At 41.9% G+C, this 19,871-nt stretch overlaps 1 protein-coding gene across 4 annotated transcripts; it reads right to left on the reverse strand.

Moving 5' to 3' along the window:
• Positions 1-1,017: 1,017 nt before the first annotated feature.
• On the reverse strand, positions 1,018-7,556 carry colec10 (collectin sub-family member 10 (C-type lectin)). Of its 4 annotated transcripts, none has more exons than XM_027025565.2 (6): positions 7,395-7,555; positions 5,852-5,923; positions 3,668-3,739; positions 2,578-2,631; positions 2,034-2,129; positions 1,018-1,667 (listed from the first exon to the last, which is right to left on the reverse strand). In XM_027025565.2, exons 1-6 carry the CDS (start codon positions 7,507-7,509, stop codon positions 1,300-1,302), a joined length of 777 nt encoding a protein of 258 aa, XP_026881366.1. In that variant the 5' UTR covers positions 7,510-7,555; the 3' UTR covers positions 1,018-1,299. The 4 variants fall into 4 exon arrangements, with proteins under 4 accessions (XP_026881366.1, XP_026881365.1, XP_026881367.1 ...); XM_027025564.2 differs by having other exon boundaries at positions 5,834-5,923; XM_027025566.2 differs by lacking the exon at positions 2,578-2,631 and having other exon boundaries at positions 5,834-5,923; positions 7,395-7,556.
• Between the last annotated feature and the right edge of the window lie 12,315 nt (positions 7,557-19,871).

A 19,871-nucleotide genomic window follows, 5' to 3' on the forward strand; every position in this document is an offset into this window, starting at 1 on the left:
CATCATGCCTTCAGTGTGTGTGGAAATTTATTAAGTTGTTAATCTGCAGTATGGGGTTCCTGGGTGATGACATCAAAAGGGTTTATTTTGTAGTTCCTTAAGTCAGTGTAAGAGCCAGTTAAGAACTAGTGAGTTGATTATGGTTAGTTAAAACAATTGATTATGATAATTACATTTAATGTATATTATACATTTATATTTCATATTATTTCATTTATACAGAACTTAAAATGCAGAATTTAGTAATGTATAAATGATCAAATATTTTTGGGACTCTTAAATATGCAAATACTCTTAAATATGCAAATACGAGAATTGTCAATTCTGACACTTCTGATGTAGTTTGTCTAGTTTGGAGTAAATCTTTGTTGGAAGCCACTAATTGTGCGCTTGACATTTTAATTAAAAGTTTTCAAGTAAACATTTGAAAAAGAAATGATCATCATTTGCATTATGAAGAAGTGTTTGTTAGACTTACTCTAATGTTAGACTTTGTTAGACTTATTCTTGCAAAGTAGAAGTAGAATAATACGGAGTTTCGCCACAGAGTTGGAGTTCCACGTGGTCACATGTCCTCACTGTATCCATATCTGAACTTGTATCTATATCTCAATATGTTCACTGGATGGGAGAGAAGAAAGATCATGTGGTGAGTTGTGTTTTTGAATGAGGAGACGGGGATGAAACACCACTTGTGCAGAATGTTATGGCAGGAAGGACAGCAGTTTTGATGCTATTTAAGTTGCTCTATTTGCATCTTTAAAGCACCTACTGAGTCCACATTTCAGTAGTGACATTTCTGAATTTGGCTATTGTAGTTGAATAACTTTCAGTGATCAGAGTGACTAACTGTATATAATAATAATTTCATTATCATCAAACTGAAATACATTAATAAAATTTCAGTACACTTTCAAATCAAAATTATGTTCAATATGGCATCATATAGAAATGTCCATCACGCAGCCACCTGACAATGCAGCACTTTTTCATCATGTCAGAAATAAGTCACAGGTATTGATTTTATGCATTTTATTTAGCTTACTAAAATATGTTTAGAAGTGTAATATTCAATTGTTGTTTTTGATTGTCTGTCAAGCAGATGTGCAACTCCTGATATAACAAGTTTAGAATAAGATTTTTACAATGAGAATGGGACAGAAATGAAGGAAAACATTTCTTTCTTGTGATACTTCACCCCATTGTACCAGAAGTTACATAAGAAGCATCAGTTTCATAGCAAAAAGACAGCGCTACTCAGAACTACAAATCCCATCACACCAGACATAACCAGTCATATTATTTTTTTGGAAACTCGCATATAAAATATTTGATGGCGTCACATTCCGTCCAGCTCAGCGTGCCATCTGAGCCCATCTGCAGGCAGCCACTGCTGATCGCCCCTTGCGGGCCATCGCCTGTGGCATTGCCATGGGAGACCCCCGCCGTGGGGTCCCCGCCAGCCTCCAGCGGCAGCATGTTGACAAGTGCATGGGTGAGGCCGGCCTCGGCGACATAGCCAGCCAGAAGGGCCGTGGCGTTTGTGTTCTCTGCCACGGCCAGGACACCGCCACGCAGTCTGCAGTTTGCAACAGCGTCGCGGTACCTCAGAGCCTCCCTCGGCAGCAGGTAGGACTTCTCTTCTGTCTCCTTAATTCCCAGGACCACTGGGCATGAAGAACAGGAAAAATGGGAAGTGCATTATTACAGTATCTCTGCAAAGATCCTACAATAGGTGGGTATTGCCTGTCACAGACACCGTAAAAAAAATCAGTTTTTAAGTGTTCCGGTCATCTGCTGATGTTTCTTGTGAATCACTGAAATACATATTTCACCGTAACTTCCAATATATGAAAGACTATATAATTTTTGCACGAGATCAGAAAACTGCACTGCATTTTCACAGGTGACGGCAGGACATTGTGTTGTTCTGCGCTGTGAGTTTGCATGTCCTAGTGACACTAATACAGCAAGGTTATTATCATCACGATTGAGGCAAAACCCACGCCGTTCCTTTGACACCACTGCCTCACCATGTTTCACGAATGCAACAGCACTTTTCAGCTTGCCTATGTTGACATCCATCTGGCCAACGACCTTCCTGTATCTGCCGCAGTCGCAGGTGGTGCCTGTTACGGTCACAGCGCAAGAGTTATCACGCGGTTGTCATGGAATCGCCTTTGTCAGCAAGGACCAAGGCTGATGTTGCTATTGAAACTGCTCTCTAAACAGCATTCAGTAGTCAACATTCAAGTCAGGAGTCTGTCAGTAGCCAGTGACTCCAGAGGCCTGGGTGAAAACGTGAGAACATACTGATGTGACATTCGTGGAAAGAAAGTACAAAGGACTCCATTAAATTTGGTTTGAGCTCTTAAATAAAAAAAAGAAAGCCTGAGAAGTGAAATAAAGCTTTCACAGATACAGCTGAGATAATAAAATAATAGCAGATTGCTTCAGATTATTTTAGTTTAGGACATGACTTTTTACCAGGCAGTAATAATATATAAATGCTGTGCACTCACAATGGATCACAGGTGATCAATTTTATTTTGAAATGCAGCAATGTAGATTATTTACCTGATTTTCCCTTGAGGCCTGGAGGACCAACTATCCCACGTTCCCCTTTCTCACCTGTAAATGATGTCATTTGGTAATCCTACAGAGGGCAGTAACTAACCCCCCCCCCCCCCCCCCCCCCCACCCACCCCCACCACCTTTCTCACCAGCAGTGAAGATGAGGAGCTGTTACAAGAGGAAAGGGAAGGTTAACTGTGCATGGCGAAAGGAGTCAGTTGACTGAGCCACCGTTTAGGGTCACATGGGACTGAACCACAGTCACTTCACTCAAAGGTTATCATGAGATATGTCCACTAGATGGTAGCAGTCTGTCAGAGTAGTCCAGTGTGTAGCTCAGTGTGTGATGTGGGTGGAATTCCTTTGTCTGTTTGTGTTGGAATCTGTCCCCAAGAGCAAAGGCTGATTGAACAAAAAGTATATAAGAGTTTAAAATGATTAAAGTGATTCAGTAATTTTCGTAGAAGTGTGTGTCTGTGTGTTTTCTTTGTTTAGAGTCTGACAACAGAGCCTGTGACCTTTTGGTTAAGTAAACGCAAAACACATGCTTGGGACATTGTTTAAGCCTTCTCCATCCAAATCTAATTAGCTCACTGATGAAGACATCCAGCATTCTGTTCTAACCAGCAAGCAAGTCTAGCTATTTCTGCTTGCAAAGCAATCACTGTCATCAACAAAGTCTCTGTTTAACCAAATCAGGTGCGTTCAGCTATTCCTTACGCCCTTATGCCCACCCTGGTATTTCCCACTAATGTAGATGAGGAGATGAGCAAATCATTTTGGCTCAGAGGTGATACCTCAGGGAAAAGTGAACATTTTCAGTGGAAAGACTGATGATTTTTAAAACAAACATCCTGATGGGCACAGTAGGCATAGTAATTTTGCTCTCGGGAGGCCATCTTAGAATAAATACGCCATAGCAGCATTCTGGTTTCTGATTGCGCTTATTTAACTTTCCTGCAGTCTGATGGTGTCTGATTGAATTTTAGAGCTCAATCTCCTGCAGTCTCACAGTGTCTGATTACCTCTCTCTCCTGTCTGACTGTGCTTATATGCCTCTATCTCCTGTAGTCTGATTGCATTTTTTTTTTACCTCTCTCTCCTGCAAGACCCAGCTTCCCCACCCGGCCAGCCGCCCCCTTCTCTCCAGTGTCTCCTGGAAGGCCTGCAAAAAACCAAGGTCATCAGTACATTGACCCTGATCCAAACCTCTGAACAAACATCACGCCAAAGCCCTAAAAGACAAGGAAGCATGCTGTCAAAGCACAATAAATCTGAAAGTTTTTTTGTTGTTGTTCTCCCCATTGCTGTATTTTGTCTGGAGTATAAATCTGATTAAATAGCATTTTCCGAATTGTAAAGGGGCTCGGGCTTTTTGCTTTTGAGACCCTCAAACCAAATTTCCTAAGCAAAAATCCAGCTGGAAGAGAGTTTGGTGCTTTGCCTAAAGAAAGACGGGACTCGGTGTTAATCAGGCCAAATACTGATGCAGTCACATGCATGGCGATTTATTCCGATTGACCAAAGAGTACCATGCGCATGCTTCCAGAGTTTCCAGAGTGCTCCTTGATGCAGCTTTGCGCTCTGAAGCCCTTTGATTGTTCCAGCCATTCCGATATTTCAATAACTAGGCCGGGAAACTTCACCAGGCAAACCTCAGACAGACGGCACTAATGAAATGATTTGTGGAAGAAGGCAGGGAACTGAATGCTTTGAGGGGCATTTGTCTTTTAAAAAAAAAAAACCTTGCTGAAAAACATCAAGCGGTTTTTAAGCACTTCTTTTTTTTCCTGTTTCTTCTTTCATTTTCTGCTTTCGGGGTGTGATGGTGAAAGAATGCTTACACTTAAGCAGGGATAAACATTTCCTGAGCTCATTTAAGACTGATTAATGGGAGGTCTCCCATGGTTTAACCAACCAAGCCAGCTTGCTCTTGGGCAGTGCTGTAATTGCTTCTTTCCAGACAAATCATCAGTTACGTTTCCAGGTTTTGAAAATGCTCATTGCAACAGACCGTCTGTGAACAATGGCAAATTGCTTTCGTTTATAGCCTATTTTTGTTTTAATGTCTGTTGCTAACCTGTATAGCACACATCAAACTGTATGTAATAATTTTATAAGCTTTATTTACATTTTTTTCAGATAAATCTGACAGTTTAACATTGCACAAATTTTCTGTTCCACATTGCTCCTGCCAAGGTCACAGGAGGCGCAGTGATTTATCAATTAAAATTTCCTGTAAAGGAATGGCTGCGATTTTCTATATTTTCATGTTTAGGCGCATCACTGAAATAAATCTAAAACTGCATGCAGACTTGCTAAACCTTATTTCCTTTGTGGTTCTAAGTGAAAAACCATGAACTACTCCCATTCTGACCATTCCCGGCATTTCGTTATTCTTCCCCACCCTCTCCGATCATACATGGGCATAGTGTGTGTGTGTATGTGTGTGTGTGTATCAGTGAGGACCTCTGTACTCTTGTGTGTGGTGTCGCGATGAAACCCTCGCCTGAGGGAGGCGGTCTGGCCAAACCTGAATGACATACAGCTCACTCTGGTGTCCATCACACTGACCTAGAGTCAGCCGATTGATGTGCCTTAGCCTAAGGCACACTAACTGGCTGCCTCTGGGCCAGTGGTGCAGTTGTGGGCTAAGGCACATCACTCAGCTAACTCTGGACCAATGCTGTGGGACTGTGCTCTAAGCCCACTGATGAGCACAGGGAAAGCTAATGTGCAGCTTTGGATGTTTTCCCCTATTCTGAATGTTTTTTGTGCACATTCCATTTAGCAGAACCTTTCAGATAAGATCAGAGCTTTTAATACTGTGCTGACACCCTTCTGTGATTTTTAAAATATTTTGGTGCCACCTATTAATTTCAGCTTTGGCAAAAAGAAAAAAGGAAATACCAATGATATCAATGTCACCTGCATGCAGTTCTCAGTACTTATTTTGCTGCAGTACTCATTCTGTATCAGATTCGGTTGAATTCAGAACTAGGACTGTTATAATGAATAATTAAATTTTTCCTCACAACTGTAGATGTCATTTGAGATAAATTAAGGTTTGCCCTCAAATGTTACACCCAAAACCAAAGTCAGTGTTTCCTGCTAATTCACTAAAAATAAAGCTAGCCTGTGAGGCTTCCCTAATAAAAGTGTTTCATTTTGCTGTCTGTTCTGTGCTGCTTGATCCTGGAGCTGTCTCTGACCAACTTCCCTTTAATCTATCAACGATTTGCTTGTTTGAATAGCAAACCAGTGACATCACAGGGACCTCGGTGTCCGGAGGGACCGGTTTTCCCTTGTCTTCCCTCGTCTCCTCTGTCTCCCACGTCACCTGGGTCACCTAACAGGAACAGAGGTAGAAGGACTGTGATAACAACTCATGTACAAAGTATATTGACAAGAGGTATACAATTTCAGTTTGCAGTTTTTGCAGGAAATCAATCAATCTATCAATCTATCTATTTATCTAATTTGTTTGTCTGTCTATATGCTTCTGCAATGCTGGAATATGGCACTGTTTGGTGAGTACCCTGCTCCAACACCTGACTGAACACATCAGATAATTACCAGGCTTAGTAGGTGTATTTGAGCAGTAGGTGTGTTTGAACTGCCAAACTACTCTGGGTTCAGGTCTTGTAGGTTCACAGTCATGCACCCCTGATACAGACTGACCTGGCCAAACTGCACCGGGTTCAGGTTTTGTGGGTTCACTGTCATGCACCCTGATGCAGACTGGCCTGTTTGGGTAGGTCTCATCCAAGCAAGCTTTGCATTAATTGCAGCTTTTTAAATACAGACATCCATTCAGTCTTTGGAGTGCTAAGTTGCTTTGCTGTTAGAAAAAAAAAAAAAAGGTCAAAAAGAGTAGAATAGTTTTCTTCTGTCTGGGTTGTTATTTTTTTTAAACCTGGCATTCCCAAAAAAGGGTTCACATGCAGGTAGCTCTGCTCCTATGCAAAACTAAAGGGCAAAATCTGCATGGATGATGGTGTCTAGTGTAATGGAAAAACACGCCTGGTGTCAGCATTTTGTAAGAGACAGCGTGGCGCTTAAAGTCTGCCACCCAGCTCAGGGCTTGCCAGCGGGGTGTTGCTGCTATACGAGCTGCTACAGTGAGACACACTGTGCTGAAAGGCAGAGAGAGCTCCAGGGCAGAGCATGGTTTATCTGGCCCCTTAAAATCAGCACCTTTTAATAAGGGAAGACTAAAACATTCGTTTAATAATGTCATTGTTAATAAAGTTTAATAATGTCTCCACTGTTTTACATGTAAATAAAATCACAAGTTTGTCTAACTAAAAACGCTAAGCAAATACTCGCCCAGGACACAGGAGTAGCACTGACTGAAGTTTCTTTCAGCTGATGTCTTGGCCATATGTAATCATCCTTGCTTGCAGTCCCTTTGCCATTAGGGGACTGGAAATAGTGGTACAATGGTGTTATGCTGGTGGTATCGGGTCATGCTATAGGTGCCCCTAGTGAAGGGCAGCTGTGCTTATGGCAAACGGGATACCACTGAGAGTACTTGAGAGATGCAAATTTTAATACAGAGATTTCACTGAAAGTTCACTTTAGATCAGAAGAATTGGCTGTCATTTAGTAAGCACACCATTTTTTAGCTAGATGAGTTTAGCTTGCATTAAATAAATAGTATGTCTTGCATTTAGCCTTACCTACTAGTCTGAACCAACTTTTTTGTGCAGCGCTTGATAAATATGAAGTATGATTTTAAAAATAGTCTTGTTAAATGACAATGGATTTTAAGATCTGTTTTTCCCTTAACGACAACCACAAAACAACAAAATAAATACCTTTGGATCCAGGTAGAATGGTGTTGGAACACATCTCTGTGGCAAAGTCTGATGACACGTTGTGAAGAACCAAAAGAACTAGCAAACTTTTCCTGACAAAACTTTGTCCAGCCATGTCTGCAACACTGTGGTCAAGTGGTCAGAGTGAAATGTTGAGCTCTCTAAGTGTTTACCAAGCCTTATCAAATCTCTGGTCCAGCTGTCAAACAAACACTGTCCAGAGCCTACATGCTTTCTCTCTTTATGAAGAGAATTCCTTTTTGGGTGGAAAACAAGAAGTCCCTAGGACTTGTGGTGCATCAAGGAAAAAGTATTTGCCACAGACACCCCTGAATGACTTACTTGGTTAGCTGTGCACAGTTCTGAGGGTGTCATCTCATTTCGCACAAGCTGGGAGAATCTGTGGTGGAAAAGTTCATCCTGGTATCTGAATAACCTTCCAAAAGATAGAGCTGGACAGTTGAAGTAGATGGTCATTTTTACCAGGGCTCTGTCTATTATGCATGCCACTGAGTGAGGACAAAGGCATTTGTGTGCTTCTGATATCATTTCTTATGATTTTGAAAATAAGGCAAAGTTTGGGTTTAGAAAGGCACTTTAGGTCTTGAAAGAGGGCCTAGTTTCCTAAAAAGTAAACTTTAGATGACAGTGGACAAACCACATACAGCCTTCCATCTTCTAATCGCTGTAGTGCACCTGGGACAAAAGGCATAATCCGCTCTAATTGCCGGCACTTTTCACCATCCAGTGACTGCTGTTCTTGTTTTCATAGTCCCTATTGGCCAAGTGTTTTTACAACTTACTTGCTTTATCCTTTAATCCAAGAGGGACCCTGTGTGTCTTGGTGCTTCCGATTCTGTGTAACCTGCTATAACTCCATCCAGTTGCAGCTTGTTTTACGGAATCACAAGCGGTGTTGGGTTACTGGCTGCGGCCTCTCTCAGGTGCAGCGTCCTGGCCCTAACTGACGTTCTCTAGCGACCCTTTGAGGAACCTCTTATGTAATAGCATCCATTTTGTTTTACCTCATGTGATGAAAAACCCATGGCTTAGAGTTGTTTTTGAGGCTTGAGAGTCACTGTTACAGAAACCGTATGCCGCACAGGGTCTGGCAGGGCAGAGTTTCCTCGTAAAAATGCGTTTCCCCGTCTGTCCGCTACACTGCTCTTCAGTGGAAAATGTGGTCGGGTTCTCAACTTGCTAGACTTGAGAGGGTCCCGGGATTTCCGATCTCAGGCAGCCTGCAGAACACACGCCACTCAAAACGCACTATAAATGTGCTTGCTGGTGAGCCGGCCAATGTTCATCTCCCTGGGGTTTTCGTTCTGATGGAGACACCCTGCACGCTTGTGGCCAGCTTCGCATATGCTACGGCTCTGACGCTGCGCAGAACTATTGTTGGGGCTAAATGTTTACATGTGGTTTAATGACTGCCCTTTCATGTTCACTGGTAAGCTCTGGTGTGATTCACACCACAAGAGCGAGGACGTTTATAGGCCTGGAAGTAATGTCATGGCCCAAAATTGCTTACAGGACACAGGCTCTAAGACACAGCCAAAGAACATCGGAGAAAAAGTGACTGTGTGTGAAAGTGAGTACATTCATGGCAGCCCTAAAGGGACCAATCGGAACTCTCCAGTGCTTTATGATTTCACACACTGTGAAATACTGTTATGTCTCCCTCTCACAATGTGTTTATTGTGACTGGGGAGTTTATTGCAATGAGAAAGTTTGATTGTTTTTGTGACAAAAGTACAACCCTATCTTGTCTATTTTCGTTTGGCCCTACGAGAATGTTGTATCATATAGTAAATAAAGGCTGACCCATATATTTGTTTATGCAGCGGCACAAGGAAAATATAGGTCATTCTGAAGTAAAGTTGCAACCAGAAACTCTGAAGCTGCACTGAGACATTCTCCCATCACTGTATACAGCAGTCCCTAAACAAAATCAGTTTGGTCCGTAATAAGTTACTGCTCAATTTACTCAACATTTCATAATTTCTTTTGTGAGCAACACTGATTCATCACTTCTTAAAATGGACTTGGCTTTGTTTCTATTGTCCTGTAGTATCTGGCTTCTCTGAAACTGCATGCATGACACTCAGATAACTGCCAGTTCACATAAATAATCTACTTCTATTTGTATATTCATATAGTTTTTGCACTTGAAAATGCAGGGTCATATTGAAGTCGTGGGTTTGCCTGGTCTGAGATTTTGATCTCAATGGAAAAAAAATTCTCCACCTTCTTTGGGTGACATTTTATCTACTGCTTTACTTTGGTAGTGAGCAACTGTTTTGTTCAATTGACCATAAAAAGGTGACTGTTCATCCACGCTGAAGTAAGTGGATTAACGCAAGTGTTATCTATCATCTCCTCATTCCAGCATTAGCGTATCCTGCCGTAGCAGATGGGGAACAGGGTGGAGGCCTGGTTACTATATGTAGGGAATGCTGAGAGGCAGCCTGATTCTTGGACATCACAGCTTTTTGCAGTCAAGTGTCATGTTTACATTTTTGCATCTGAGGTTGTGTAACATGTATGTTTGAGTAGAAATAAAACAGTAAATAAAAACTCTCATTAGTACAGCGTGATTCAATGTAACTAAGGCGAAAACATAAGCTGAAAGTAGCGGACAACTATTTTAGGTATTCTTCCATTGTGGGTACAGGGGGTTCTGTTTTGGTGTGAAAAGGTTCAGGGCATGGTCCACACATCAGTGATGGAGTCATGAGGTTCAGGGCATGGTCCATACATCAGTGATGGAGTCATGAGGTTCAGGGCATGGTCCATACATCAGTGATGGAGTGATGAGGTTCAGGGCATGGTCCATACATCAGTGATGGAGTGATGAGGTTCAGGGCATGGTCCATACATCAGTGATGGAGTGATGAGGTTCAGGGTGTGGTCCACACATCAGTAATGGAGTGATGAAGTTCAGGGCATGGTCCATACATCAGTGATGGAGTGATGAGGTTCAGGGCATGGTCCATACATCAGTGATGGAGTGATGAGGTTCAGGGCATGGTCCATACATCAGTGATGGAGTGATGAGGTTCAGGGTGTGGTCCATACATCAGTGATGGAGTGATGAGGTTCAGGGCATGGTCCATACATCAGTGATGGAGTGATGAGGTTTAGGGCATGGTCCATACATCAGTGATGGAGTGATTTACATTTACATTTACATTTACGGCATTTAGCAGACACTCTTATCCAGAGCGATTTACAAAAGTGCTTTGTCATTTACTCATAGAATATATCCAAGCACAGTATAGTAGGTTAGAAATAAACATACCAATGAACTAGAATACTGTAGAATACAGGGATAAATGCTGATACCTAGAAGTGCAAAATACATAAGGTCTATCTTAAACAATGATAAGTGCTATAAACAATAAGTGCTAGAGTTTGTTAAAAAGCATAAATAATGCCCTACAATAAGTACTAAATTAGTCAGTCAATAAGGGAGCAGTGTCAGTTGTCCTTTAAATATTCTGCAAATAGATGGGTCTTCAGTCTGCGTATGAAGACTGCAAGGGACTCTGTTGTCCAGACAGCAAGTTCATTCCACCATCTTGGAGCTAGGACAGAAAATATGCTTGTCGTCCATGAGACCTGAAGCAAGGTATTTCAAGCTGAGCCATACATGAGGTTCGAAGTACTCGAGGTACAGATTGGGCTTTGACCATTGACCTCATGTATGAAGGGACTGGTCCATTTTTGGCTTTGTAGGCAAGCATCAAGGTTTTAAATCTGATGCGTGCAGCTACAGGGAGCCAATGAAGGGAGCGCAGCAGTGGAGTAACATTTGTGAACTTCGGAAGATTGAAGACCAGTTGTGCTGCTGCATGCTGGACAAGTTGTAGAGGTTTGATGGCTCTTAGAGGAAGACCAGCAAGGAGCGAGCTGCAGTAATCTAGCTTTGCAGTCACAAGAGACTGCACAAGCACCTGGGTAGCTTCCTGTGAAAGGAAGGGTCGAATCCTTCATATGTTACAAAGGAGGAATCTGCAAGACCAGGTTAGATTAGAAACATGAGCTAAGAACGACAACTGGTTGTCCAAAGTGATAGAGTGATGAGGTTCAGGGTGTGGTCCATACATCAATGATGGAGTGATGAGATTCAGGGTGTGGTCCACACGGCAATGATGGGGTGATGAGGTTCAGGGTGTGGTCCACACGGCAATGATGGGATGATGAGGTTCAGGGTGTGGTCCATACATCAGTGATGGAATGATGAGGTTCAGGACGTTGTCCACGTCAGTGATGGAGTGATGAGGTTCAGGATGTGATCCATACATCAGTGATGGAGTGATGAGGTTCAGGACATTGTCCACATCAGTGATGGAGTGATAAGTTTCAGGGTGTGAGCCATACATCAGTGATGGAGTGATGAGTTTCATGGCGTTGTTCACATCAGTGATGGAGTGATGAGGTTCAGGGCGTGGTCAATGGTGAAGTGTTGTGGACAGTTTAGTATTAAGTACCAGGGAGTGGTCCATACATCATTGGGCTTGCACACCACATCTCTGGGGCTCTGACTTACTCCAACATCCCACATAGTTTCGCCCGATGCCGCAAGGTTCCCAGTGGGCCGTGATGCACCACACTAGATCTGTAAAACCATCAGAAAGGGACTTCCGTACTCTTTTTGCTCTAAGGAGCTGAGTGAAGGCTGCAAATGGATGCGAGAAAGACTCAGCAAGCTACACCACACTTTTTGCACCACACAACAGAAGCAAGGTTTAGTGTGCTTGAACATGGGCCCATGTTCCTACAGGTGTGGGCATATCATTGTAAATGCATCTTATGTGACTGCTTAATGAAATTGGCACTGATACACTGACAAATGTCTTCAGACCCTCACTGTTGTAAAGATGAGTTAAAGAGTTGTAAATTTGTTTCATCATCTCTAGGAATGTCATTTTAAAGCTATTAGTAACACATTATTTGTTGGGAAACTTGTTAGAATGAAGTCTAATACCCTTTTCAGAATATAATCAACCCATTATAATTGTCTTCTGCGAAGCTACCTTAATCTGGGCAGACCATTGATATAATATTGAATGGTATTATCCAAAGAATGGCTCTTGTTGAGTCACTGTTCGCCCCACTTTAACCTCAGACGGTTTGGCGGTCTCATGAGGTCCTTGAGCAGTGGTTTTTAGGAGGCTCTGAAATGGACTACAGAGATTTAGCTAGCAGGATCGAATGTTATTACACTGGCTGATCCCTGCCAATTTCCTTACCATTGTTGAAACACAGGATTTACAGATGTAAGTCAGTGGCAATATACAGTATGAGTCAGAGGATTTTAAACTTTACACGCAACTTTAAAGTTGCCCAGAGTTTTGATGGAGTTCACCATGTGAGCGGTGTTCCTCCCTAGTTTGTAATATATATATTTTTTCCCTTTCACATTCATCTATTAAATTTTATCGAGATACAAAATTCTGATTTCTAGGGAAATTCTTCTTGCCCTCCTTTTTAAGTGATGTCCTAGTTGCTCATGCTATGAGTCTGTGGATCAGGGCTGTCAGGAATTTGTTGTCATAGAACAATTTTTTTTTCTCCTCAGGATAAGTTACTGTGGCCAAATGAATTAAAAGTAAGTTCCCCACCTACTACAGTGCATTGTGAAACCATTTCTCAGTTCCTTTTTTGGCAGTGCAAAGTCGTTTATGGGCTGTACCCATGGACAGACTGTGGCATTCCATCTTATGTGTCAGCTCATCAATGTCCAGAACCTTAATCAGGGAAAGGGAGGCAGGGAAAATAAAAAATAAATATTTTCTATGAATTTTTGAGAAGGAAAACACTGACGTGATGACTGTCAAATTTCGGCATAGTGTCAAATCATTTATACCAACTGTTTCCCTGGATTTATGAATCATGAGTTATAATCTTATAATTTAACGCATAATTGCATTTTCTTCGACATTTATTATGTTGCTCCACTTAGTTCTGCCTCTCAAGGTTGGAGAGTTCACTTTCACTTGTTTTCAAGATACCAGACCTTAGCTATCCAGGGTTTCAGTCCACATTAGTGCAATTCCTTGGCAATATAAATCAGTGGTAAAACTGAAATTGTGGCATGAGATTTACTGAATCGACTAAAGACATTTAGAGCTGCCTTGACAGGCTCTGACTGAACTTGGAGGCAGTCATGTTGCTTTAGGAAGCCAGGGCCAGAGTTAGCGAGAGGCAAACTGTGTGAAACCATACCTCCATTTGTGGTTTCAGGGGCTCTATGAAATATGGACAGGGCCTGTGTCACAGACACACTCTGAACTGCTCCAGCCTCCCTTGTGGACTGCAGGATTTCACTGCACACGTTTTTCTTTGTGTAACCGGGCTGGGAACTTTAAGAAGTAATGAAATAAATCCACCCACATAAGTTCATATGGTCTATAAAACAGGCTGAATGCATAAATGAGTTCATACAATAAATGATTAATTGGGTGAAATATTAGGCTACAGTACTGCATATGCTATATATGAAAACAAGCAATTACAGGATCAGAAGCATGTGATCTTTCTGACAGCAATAAATCTTTTCTTTGTTTTATGTTTTGTATGGTGGAATCCTTGTTCCACATTTCATGAACTGAGAGTCATCCTCAAGTACTTGATATGATGGTGTCTTAGTTTGTAACGTTTAAGTTATTACACTTTGTCTGCTGGACTCCTCAGGAAGTGAAAGAGATGAATCTGTGAAGCACTAAATGCTTTTATCTGTAAGATTTCATCTAAACAGAAAAGAGGAGATGCAACTTTAAATGCATTTAGTTAACAAAACAAAACTAAACAGTTCAGTCTTAAGCTAATGAAATATAGCTAAACACCAGTCTAGCCCATACCCCACAATTTACAGTAATGAGTAAAATAAAGTATAAGTAGATGACATTTATGGTTTGGAGAGATAAACATTAGTATAATGTAGTAGTCTGATTTCAAACAAACGTCTCTTCAAATAAATGACTAACCAGAAGACATTCCCCCATTAGACCAAACCAATTAAACAATAGACCATGAGAGGTTCATGATGTCACCAGGATTGACTGCCAGGCAGTCACTCTTTTCTTAATTTGGTTTCATGGCTCACCACAACAGCTATTTTCACTGTTAGTTTAGGTTCAGATATTAGGTTCTAAAGACCCAGGTTCTTGGAAGTAATACAGCCTTTTTTGGAAGTGTATGTGGATGGGGGCCTGCACCCCAGGCTAAATGGCTAAAAGGTAAAATTAATCAGCTTTCCGTTAATAGGAGTAGTGACACGTAAACGGGGGGGGGCGGCATATTAGTGGCATTCCTGTCTCACATGTGTAATGCGAAGTACAGACGTGGGTCTGGCACTGCACTGCCGTCTCTGTTGGGAACAGCGGTTGCTATCCAGACAACAGCCGTGCACTTTACTGATTTCCTGTGTCCGTACCAGCAAAAGACCTCCCTTTTGCATTGAAGTCTGCCGCATTTCCAGATGCACTGGCTTTCCCCGGGGCTTAAAACGTTCCTTCTGAAGTGAGGCAGGAAAAGGTTGCACAGTGTTCAAAATAACAGCGCTCTCTACAAGGCCTGTGGCATTTCTCTGCCACATTTATCATATTCCTTTTTGCTTTATGATTTTGACCCTTTTTTGGGGGGGGGGAAGGGGGGGTGGGTGGGCATTATGGTTGCGCTGACTCACATTTGTGGCGACATGACATATAGTTCAAAAATGTCACCAGCAACAAGAAACAATATGCATCCATGATCTAAAATAGCAAGCGGGAGCAGAGCTGGAGTGGAACCATCAAACAGAATGTTTGCTTATATTTGTGTCCAATTTGGTTGCTGATACATATCACCATAAATGTCGAGGTTTTAATAGATTTACACAGTAGACATTTATTCCATGTTTATACTGTGTTGAATGCCCTTCCAACACACACACACACACACACACACACACACACACACACACAGATAATAGATGCTTGTCATACGCAGGCCAGAAGGGTTACTTGAACGATAACATCGGAATAGAAGATTTTGCATTATAGCGATAAAAGGCTGACTAACAGCAAGGCTGATGTTGGAGCGACAGCTCACAAAGAGTCTATTCATGCAGCACAGACAAGGTGTGGAATATCCCAGGTCAAAGCCTGTTCAGCAGATTGACCTTCACAGGCAAAACAGCTAGACTTTAAATACTTGCTTGTGTCCTGTACACAAGATGGACAAATGGTTTTACAAGTTTATTATTTGTTTTATTCACATGTTCATTCATTCACTTGCATTTATCTCCCAGTTTGTTTGAAGGAGCAGCAAACTATTTTTTATGTGTTTATTAAATTTAGGTTCATATGTTTATTAAATTATGTTTAAAGAAGTGATTCAATTAGATTTATCTGGAATATCTGCTGTTTCTTCCAGTCAGTTTTATTTCAGGGTGTCAACCGCTTTTGGAACAAATTAAGATAAAATGAAATGTAAATGTGAAGACCAAAAAACTTCTGAACTCATTGATATCCTTCCGCATAATTCCCAAAAGTGGATTTGTCCTACAGACTATGACAGCTCCAGTACATAAAGCAGGTGCTGCAGACTTGTCTGCATGAGGGAAGCTAACAAGATTCTTAGAGGTGCTCTGAAGCGATTGCACTGTTTAAGGCAATCAGGAGAGCTGTGCTCTTTCGTAAGGTCAAGTTTTGCACACCTCTGGGGTAAAAGCTGTTAAGGCATCACTAAATACCAACCTCAACTAGATTAGCATGGGTGATCAAAGGGGAGGAAGGTGCCCTAAGAGGCCATGTGTTACATTGGTTTTATCAGGGGTATGGGTGTTTTAGGCACCAATCAAAGTGAAGCATCCAACACAACTCAGCCAATCAGATTTTAGGACTGGAACTATCTAGTCCCTGTGCAGCACTACACTGGGTAAAAGCCCATGGTACAGTAGCGCACATAACTGGAAACTTCATTTTACACATGCCTTTGGCTGTGAGCTTAACTTGGGAGTTCTCCTACAGCCAATAAGCTGAGAGCTTTTGAATCCCTTCTGAGTGGACTTTTGGAAACAAGAAAAACACAAAAATTAGGACATGAATGAAAGAATCAGCTATGGCACTTTTCATATTGGATTCCTTCTAGTGCTTTCTGCTGCCTGTATAATTCCGCGCAGAGCTAACTGATTTATATATCTGACGGAGGTATCTCTACAACAACTCTGTTGTAACTGGCAGCAATCACTTACTGTTTGACTGTAATTACTGCCATTATTAATGCAACGTGGGAATGTTATGTTCATCGCCTCTCATTGCCATGTGTGTGTGTGGACATTGAACACAGGCAGTGGCTGCTGGCTGACCCTCTTTAGAGGGCAAGCAGTTTCCACACCTTTATCTTTGCCCGTTTGTTTTCACTGTATCACATACCCTTCACTTTCCCATAAATGCTGCTGTCCAAGACCTCCCCCTTTGCCAACCAGTAGTATGATTTCACACACTTCAGACGTTTCATTTGGCGGGGGCTACGAAACTGCAGAAAAAGGAAACTGGAACAATGTGTGGCCACAGAACGACGTGGGTTCAGCTGCAGTAAACGGACCCGCTGGAAAAACAAGCGTCCCGGGGCTGCCCAGCTTCTCCGTGGCAGCCGGAGATGTCCGCGCAGCTGCATGCTTGGGCAGGCTGCGGCGGCCGCCGTTTTGGGGCGAGACCCTTACTGGAGAGCTAGAAGGACCCCTTATGAGCTAGAAGGACCCCGCTAATAAGCTAGAAGGACCCCTCGTGACCTAGAGGGACTCCTCTTGAGCTAGAAAGACCCCTTGTGAGCTAGACCCCTCCACCATCCTGTGCTTGCCTTTCTGGAAGAGAACCGAGGCCCAATTCTGCTCCCAAGGCTGTGGGTCTAGTCTGACCAGGAGCACTGTGCTTGCTTGAGGTTTGTGCAAATAAGATCACAACATTTGAGAAGCGGTACATCAGTACAGGAGGGGAGTGGACCAGCCAGTACACAGGACCTGGGGGATTTACTTAAAAGATTCAAGGCTCTCTGCAATGTAAAAATGTAAAAATGTAATCTAAGCCTTGACAGTTACTTTTGCCTTTGAATACATTAAATTACACTGGATATGGAAATGTGAAGATTTCATAGCTGTAGTCTGCTGAATGTCACTTGAAGGATAATATTTTTAGTCATCAACTAAATGCATCAACAACTGCTTACAATTTCAGTTAGCTGCACATTGAACATGCGCCATAGGAATTCACATGTAGAATACACCCCGATTCAGCTCTCATGAAAAGTAACAAACAGTTATGTTCAGGCTTGGAGGCAGGCTTAGCGAGCACAGATTTCTTACAACTTCGTTCGTATGAAATCCTACTCGCCCTTCTGTGTTTCTATGAAAGGAAACTCACCATTGCTTGTTAACGTTCCTACAAATTTTTCATGAGTTTCTGGTTGGCATATTACAACCTGTTTAATCCTACCATGACAAGGAGCTATAATTGAGAACTGGCATCGTTGTGCTTCAGGGACCACAATTTCAAGCGGATGGGAAATGACCGTAGCATCGGAGAATTCAGTGCAGCCCCTTTGAAACAAACTGCATTTGGAGAACCTTTGGAGTTTCATTTATGTCCTGGTTAGCCACAACCAACCACACATTGTGCTCTGAAGTTGCCATCAAGGACCAGATGCTGATGCCCAGTTTTTGAAGTATATCAGATCCCGGAGCCTGGCGCAAAGACCAAAGACCAATGACCAAAGGATGCTATTAATGTGTGATCAAATGAAATCTGGATATCAGATCCTTTTTACATAAGGTATGAATGAGGACATACAGACGACTTTGGGGTGGTGCTTTTTTAAAATATTTTTTGCCATACCAATTTTGTGGAAATGCATTACTCTTACATTCACATTTAGCTCTTATATTTACATTTAGCTCGCTGACTATGACCAGTCCATTGCTCAGGGTGATTTGAAATGCTCAATGTTTGTTTAAGTCTAGCAGCATGTCTGTCCATGTAGAGACTTGTTTGTTAACTGCACTTGTTGCCCAGCCCGGCACACCAAAAGTCATGACTCAAAGGTGGGTGTGACTCATGTGGCTGCAGGGTTACGTCCGCCAGGTTTTGACCTGCTGATGATGACATGGGGTCTACCTCTCCAGCTTGTTCAGGTTGCCCTCACCAGGGTAGGCTACACTTGACAACCAGCCAGTTCTGCTTCCACTGCACAGAGACGTGGAGCACTTGTCACTTCCCAGGGCATGTCTTCCTGATCCTATCAGTGTTGCCAATAAGTGTGCAAATGCATTTCAAACTAAAATAAAGAGTTTTACAGCTGGGCATCACAAGAGACTATTGAGCCTCTGAAGGAAGCAGCCTGAAACATTGTCTACCTTACGGCCTGGCGACTGGTAAAGTGAAGTCAATAATATGTCAAGGAGCCAGTGGTGGGGAAAGTACGTCTAATTACAAGCAATAAGGTACGACACAGAAATAAACTTAGAAAACGTGCAAGAAAGGAAAAGTCTACTTGACTTCTTAGTTTAACAAAAGAAACTTCTTTGCTGGAGTGCACTGTAGCTATTGCAAGTAAACACCCCCTCTTTGTACATGGTACATGTTTTTGAAAATTTGAATAATAGTGATAATAGTAAATAGTAGGCAAACACACTATATTTACTATATTTATCCGTGTCATTTGGGAGATGCTCTTATCCAAAGCAACTTGCATATTTATCAGAACATGCCCTCCCTAGCACCTGAACTCATGACCTTGGTGACAATAGCAGGTAAGCTACAGGAGCATTAGTGCATAAGAAAAAAATGGATGCTTTACTTGAAATGTTACTTGATATATAATAATAGTACCCAATTTGTGAATACAACACTCAGGAAAGACATTGCATAATGTGCTGCCCCCAAACCTGAGATCAGCCTTTAAAAAGATTTAAATAGATGTAACTTATTTCACTTACATAACTGATATGTACAGGTAAAAAAAAAAAAAAAAAAAAAAAAAGCATGACTGTTGGGTAATACTAAGGTGATATTATGGGTACTATTAAGAGGTATGGGCAAATATATAATGAGATTATAAAATATATTTACAATTGATTAAAGCCTAATAAGCAAATTACTCTACATCTGCTACTACTGTTGTGGCAACTTTATGATTCCATGTAATAGTGCACAAGGAAAGAAAGAAGAATCCCTGAGGTCCCATATGAAATTAAGTTACTACACACAACACAATTTTGGAGTACACAGCACCTTTTTGGAATACCTTTCACACTGAGTTGGTCTGAATTTTCATTTCATTTAATTTCATTTCATCTCAGACCAAAGGGCTGGGTAAGACCTTTGCACTCCACTGTGCTGTGAAATACTCGATTGTTTCCATGTGACCTGACTCGAAGAAGAGGTCATTCATACCATGCCATGCTGCGCCTGGCAAAGCTGACCAGGTTCTCCC

The sequence above is a fragment of the Electrophorus electricus genome, chromosome 10 (assembly GCF_013358815.1).
Source record: "Electrophorus electricus isolate fEleEle1 chromosome 10, fEleEle1.pri, whole genome shotgun sequence".
NCBI classification, from domain to species: Eukaryota; Metazoa; Chordata; class Actinopteri; order Gymnotiformes; family Gymnotidae; genus Electrophorus; species Electrophorus electricus.

Coding starts and splice junctions, on each gene's coding strand:
- colec10 (XM_027025564.2), bottom strand. CDS start 7,509: ATGGCTGGACAAAGTTTTGTCAGGAAAAGTTTGCTAGTTCTTTTGGTT. Junction 5,924..7,394: donor CATTCTACCTGGATCCAAAG/GTATTTATTTTG, acceptor TGTTCCTGTTAG/GTGACCCAGGTGACGTGGGA. Junction 1,668..2,033: donor TGTTGCATTCGTGAAACATG/GTGAGGCAGTGG, acceptor CTTCATGCCCAG/TGGTCCTGGGAATTAAGGAG.